The 6461-nt window shown below is 31.8% G+C and overlaps 1 protein-coding gene across 2 annotated transcripts in view; it reads left to right on the top strand.

Annotated features, from left to right (window-relative positions):
• Positions 1-5864, top strand: part of DNAJB14 (DnaJ heat shock protein family (Hsp40) member B14) — a 52606-nt gene extending 46742 nt beyond the window's left edge. For both annotated transcript variants that reach the window (XM_062199821.1, XM_062199822.1), the window contains 2 exons: positions 503-675; positions 2727-5864. In XM_062199821.1, the coding sequence (XP_062055805.1) occupies positions 503-675; positions 2727-2851 (298 nt within the window). In that variant the 3' untranslated portion in view covers positions 2852-5864. The remainder of the gene's footprint in view (positions 1-502; positions 676-2726) is intronic.
• Positions 5865-6461: the final 597 nt, after the last annotated feature.

Raw genomic sequence — 6461 nt, forward strand, 5'->3', positions numbered from 1 at the left:
TACTGATTGATCTTGCAAAGATTTGTGTTGTAAAGGGGGAAATGAATTTGCTCTTTTATTTTTTAAGATATCTATTAAATGAAAGTAAATAATACTTTTTTGTTATATGAAGTATTTTCCCAATATATACTTTATATAAAAGCTCAAGACATATGGGAAATTCAAAACAACATCCATTCTAAATTTTATTGCAATACAATGAACATAAAGGAAACTTTACAAAATCATTTTGTCGGTGATTTTACAGTATTAACAGATGAATCTAAAATAGAAATTACCATTTCTTCTAGATAACCAAAATTTTAGTAACTAAAAATTGAGAAAACTTTTAAGAACATAGTATATTAAAAGTGTGGGATTTTTCAATGACATGAAATTATGATTTTAGGCAATTTAAGAGAGTATAAATAGATTATTACCAATATTAACTTAATAGTTTGGTTTGTAGTAGAATATTAGAATGTCCAATTTTAATTAAAATAATAATTATTCTTTGTTTCAGTGGGTCAGGTCAAACTATTAAAATGCGGACAGAAAACTTGGGTGTTGTTTATTATGTCAACAAGGACTTTAAAAATGAATATAAAGGAATGTTATTACAAAAAGTAGAAAAAAATGTGGAAGAAGATTATGTGACTAATATTCGAAATAATTGCTGGAAAGAAAGACAGCAAAGTAAGTTTATCAAATGTTTAACTTTTTAAAACCTTTTTGTAGTCTTTGGTTACTGTAGATTTTCCTACTTAAGGAAAAGGATTACTCTGGTACATAATTGAAAGCATATATTAAATGAGACATACATAGTTGGCCCTCTGTGTCTGCGAGTGCCCCATCTGTGATTTATCCAATCTTTGACTGAAAGTATTTGAAGATTATTGAACTCTTTACTGAGTATAGAGTTGGTCATCTGTGTATAAAGTTAATTGAAAATGGATCTTAGTGGAGAATGGGACTGGGAATGGGAGGAGGAGGAGGAGGAGGGGTGGGAGTGTGGATAGGAGAGCGGGTATGGTGGGAAGAATCACTATATTCCTAAAGTTGTACTTATGAAATGCATAAAATTTATATTCCTTAAATAAAAACTTTCTTTGGGAAAAAAATAAAAAATTTTAAAAACACTTAAAAAAGTATTTGAATAAAAAAAGCCAGATTGTATTTGTACTGAACATGTATGCTTTCATTGGCATTATTCCCTAAATAATACAACATAACAACTATTTACTATTCGTATTATATTTATATTTCATTATATAAGTAATGGAGAGATGATTTAAAGTATATAAGGTGATTTGTGTAGGTTACATATACCAATTTGTTTAAAGTACCTGAGCATTCATGGGTTTTGATATCCAAAGAGGGTCCTGAAACCAGTCTGCCGTGGGTACCAAAGAACAGCTGTAATATGTTTTATATACATATTGCTTAAATTGGTAGTTGGCACATCATAAGAACTTAATAAATACGTGTGTTACTGTTGCTGTCTCCCAACTGCTGGTTCACTCCCCAAATGACCACAACAGCTGAAGCTGTGCCAGGATGGAGCCAGGAGCTGGGAACAAAGTCCAGGCTCCCCCATGGATGATACTGACCCAACTACTTGAGCTATCAGCTGCTACCTCCCAGAGTGTGCATTGCAGGAAGCTGGAATTGGGAGCAGAGCCAGGACCTGAATGCAGGCACTGCAGTATGGGATGCAGGCATCCCAAGTGTTTTCTTAACTGCTACAACACACACCCTCAAGTAGATTTTGTGGCTGCATTATTTATAAATAAAAGGTATAGAGTAATATTACTTGAAGTATTCATCCAAGCCCAGTTTTTTTTTTTAAATAAAAATTGTTTCTGGAGACCATTGCAGATACAATCCTACATTCTTCTTGCACATTTTGAATGTGGTCCAGTCTAATGCAGATGTTCTTTTCTTTGATTGCTGTTTCCTAGAAAGTAACTGATTTTTTTTTCCTTTTTATTTTGCATCTTCTCTGAGTGCTCCCACCCTTGAGAAATGTTAATAATTAGCTGCATGGCTGAGAGTAACAGGAAAAAGCAAGGGGTTCTTCCTGAGGAATTTTGATTTGTAGCCATGTATTTATCATTGTGTTATCTGCACACTGAAGGAAACCTAAGAAGTGCTTATTCAACAATACAAAAGTTGCACTTTGTAAATTCACATTTATTAAATAAAAAAATAAATAAAAAAGAAGTGCTTATTGGCTGAATACTGCTATTATGATTATATGAAGCATTTGCTAGTTTCTTCAGTAATACAATTATATATTTTTAATTTACATAAACTGAGGACAAGATTTTAAATTTTTATACTTGTATCTTTAGATAATCTGGAACCTTAACAAAAAGAAATAATCCACAGCAAATATAACCACTAGTAGTATTTAATAGTGTATGATATTTTCAGGTAAAAGAAGTCAATCGATGCTTTAAAACAGTGGTTTTTAGATCACTGAGGACTAGTGGAGGGAAACTTTCTGACAGGAGTTCACAGGATCCTATTCTTACTTCTTTTCTGTGTTTATTTGACAAGCTAGGCTTTAGGGAAAGTTTTCATTGAAAGAAAAGGTTTTCTACTAAAATGGCTTTTAGGAGTAGTACATTGATTTTTTTTTTAAAGGTAGTAGAAATATATTGAAGTTCTTCTTTGAAACATTTAAGTGTAAGCAAGTGGTGACATAAATTTTTATGTAAGAGCAAAATATTTTTCTTTAACAGAAACAGATATGCAATATGCAGCAAAAGTATACCGTGATGATCGACTTCGAAAGAAAGCAGATGCCTTGAGCATGGACAACTGCAAAGAATTGGAGCGACTCACCAGTCTTTATAAAGGCGGATGAACTGGAGTTTCTGTTTATACCTTTTCGTGTACTCTTTCTTTTTTTCTGTAAGCAAGTTTAGTTTCATCATGAAAACTGAAGAAAAACATTGGATATTAAAAAAAACTCAATAGTTGGTTCCTGAAATCTTGGACAGTATATGACCTAATGGCGCCTTTAAATAGTAAGAACTGAAAACTAAAATTAACATTTTAGTTATGCTTCTGCAATTATTTTCATGTTAAAAGCCTATATGATTCCTAACTAAAAATGTCTCAAGAAAGGATTACCACACCTGTAGTAATTTCCAGTTTTAGTGATTCTTTATTTTCTCCCATGTCATAATAAATATTTATAGAATGATCATTTTGTGTACATACAAGTTACTGCTTTTGTATTTAAATTCTTTTATTGTTTGGCTCCATGAGACACTTCAGTTTAAGTTCATGGAACAGAGTTATATGACAAATTACATTTTTCTTGTTGTGTGTTGAATATGTGGAGTTTGAACAATGACACTTTTCCAAAAAGAAAAAGAAACCGTTTAACTTTGTGTAAAATCTTATAGCATTATCAGCTTAGAGGGAATGATATTTTTAATAATGCCATTATATTCCAAAATATATATTGAGATAAATGAACTGGTGTAGAGTATCAGTTTGCTGTTTAGTTTTATGAATTGCTGAGCCATGCATAGAAAAGAAATGCTTTACTGATAGATTTTAAAGAAAATATGAGGAAATGGCTATAAATAATAAACTAAAAGGGTCTTCATTGTACATTGCAGTTATGCCATTTGCAAATCTAGTAACTAAAAAGCCCCTGAATGTTCATTTATATGTCTTTAAAGGCTGCTAAAATTTATGAAAAAGAGGACCCACCTAATTTTTCTCCCTTGGAAATTTGCAACTTCATAATAATCATTTAAGCAGAATCCAAAAGTAAATGGGTTCTTCTGCAAATAAATAATAAGAGAAATTACTACTGAAATACAGCTTTGTGCCTTTTAACCCTATCGCCAACTCCTAAACTTATTAAGTAGATTATAGTACACCTACTTGGTCAGAGCATGATCTGTTTGGCCACATGCGCCAATGAGCAGAAATACAGCAGCAGGTAAGGTAGAATAGTGACTTATAGCAAGTCATCCATAAAAACTTCTGAGCTAAAAATCTATTCACCATTGAGTCATTCAATTAATCCTATAGGAATAAGCTCTTTGTAATTAAATCCATAATATAAATTAGAAAAAAACAAACAGCTGGAAATTGAAGTTTTGATGCTTGTTTACTGGGTATGAAACTACGTGATTTCTATTCTCTTGTGTTTAGCATTTGTAATACTTTAATGATTATGCTTCAGTTAATGGAACATGATCCTATCTTTGGTTGTTTTTTGGTGAGTGAGAGAATGGTAGATAGACTGTCTTTCTGTTCCTTTGTTTAAAGATCTTTTTCTGAGTATAATTGATTTATGTCAAGTGTTGAATCAAGTTGCTAAAATTACCTTCTCTTAAAAATATTCTATTATATCCCCTTTTCCGGGTCAGTCATTAGGAATGCCTTATTGAGTTAGCAGGTTAAACTAAATAACACGTTGTCCTAGGAAAAGTGGACATCTTAACCAATTTGCTATTAGACAATGTGACCTTTTGTTGGGAGGAAAAAAAGCAGTGCTTAAAATACAATTTAAAATATTTTCTTGAGCCTGTAGAATAGTTTTTTTTAAATAAGTTCATAGCATTCTAATTAACTTTTTGCAAATTCATGTGTATCAGAAATTTTATAAAGGTTTAAATGAAAAAATTTCACCTTTATTTTTCCAGTTTAATGGGAAATTTACACTATTGTGGTTGATAACTTATGTGAGCTAAACCCTCCTATTGACTGATTCTTTTCCTTTAAATCCTGGATTTCAAGGGATAGATGAAGTTATCAAATTAAGTAAAATTGTTTATCATGAAGTCATCCGTGGCTTTTTCACAGTATTTCAGTTGCATTGCCGCATTCCATTACATTTCATAAAATGTTAGGGGAAATGTGCTTGATATAGTAAAATTTCCAACAATTTTGGGAAATGATGATTGCCTGATATTTTAAGTCACATAAGTAAAAAATTTGCAAATAAAGATAGGATCCTTAATGTTGTCTGTAACATGGCAGAAAGGCCCACTAAATAGCTTAGAATTTTGGGTTAATTTTACAAAGTAACAAGACCTTAGATATTTTGAGACATCAGATTTTCTTGTTTGCTCCTCTTATATATATATTTATAATAAAAATCTCAATGTTTTGCCATCTTATTTTTAGTTACAATTGCTTTGCAATTTCATTTGATCATTTTACTCACCATCCAAAAGCCCTCAGTCATTGACTTTAGTTTACTAGTGTCTAATTGGTATTTTAGGAGTTTGGCAGCAGTTATTCATTAATGTTTTCCATGTTTATTTCTTGTGCATGCGTACACATGCACACACACACGCACACACACATACACAATGGGTAGGTAGAAATAAGTACCTTTTTTTCTGGTTCTTTTGATTCTTTAGTTCCCGGATTGGTGCTAGTCATAGGTAAGTTTCAGAATTTATTTTGATGAAATAAAAAGTTGGGTTTTCAACCATATGAAATTTCAGGTTATAATCTTATTTAAAAATTAAAGAGAAAGTAATATATTTTGGAAACAGATTGCATTGAATGCCTAGATAAATTTGTTCATTTGTGATTTACAAAACTGCAGTAGAAAAGAGGAAAGTCCTTAAGGCCTGCATTGGCCGTTGAATTAAACTAGCATCCTTTTTGTGTCAGCTCAGGTGTTTACAGGAACAAGAATGTGGAATGCCAGCCCTTTATGTTAATTGCAGTGTTTATGCTTAGTTTTCCTTTCTGTTAAATCTTCTGCTACACTAGTGTAGCATTGCTAGTGTAATGTAGTTAGAGACACTATTATTTGCTTTTGCTTAGTTGATCTGTAATATTTTAAAGTACAGTTGTTATTAACCTATGACACACTCTTGTTACCTAATGCATTCCCATATATTTCATTAAAACAGTACATCTCCCACCTGTGATAAGGCAGTGAACTCTTCCTTGATGTTGGCCTGAGGACCAAATGAGCCATCTTTCCAGTTAGCAAGTATTATGACAAAGGATCAAATGGCAGAAGAATTACGCATTTATGTAGCTTCCCTGTGAAGGTTGAATTCTGTGCTACCTGTATTGCTGTCTTTCCTTATACTGAATGAAGCAAACTGAAAGGGAATTCATAATCTTTGTTTCTTATCTGAGCAGAAAAAAACTGTTGAAAATGAAGAATAAATCTGAATTTCAGTCTTCACTAAATAGCTGAAAAATCTTGTCTGTTAGCTGTGTTGGAGTACTGCCTAGTTATAATCCATAAAGGTCTGTATACAACAGTGAAAAAGAGAGTAGTCTGTCAATAATTTCCAGATTTTCTTAAATTCTAATTTTCACTTACAAGGAGAAAATGGATAGAATGAGGCTTTCCAAAGAATTCTTGCACACTGTTTCATAATTTGGCAGGCAAGGTTTCTTTCTGGTTTCTTTACTATTAAATAGATACTTTCATATAAATGGAAATATTTTTCCTCAAAACATTCAATTCAAAACAT

The sequence above is a fragment of the Lepus europaeus genome, chromosome 8 (genome assembly GCF_033115175.1).
Source record: "Lepus europaeus isolate LE1 chromosome 8, mLepTim1.pri, whole genome shotgun sequence".
In the NCBI taxonomy this organism is placed as follows: domain Eukaryota; kingdom Metazoa; phylum Chordata; class Mammalia; order Lagomorpha; family Leporidae; genus Lepus; species Lepus europaeus.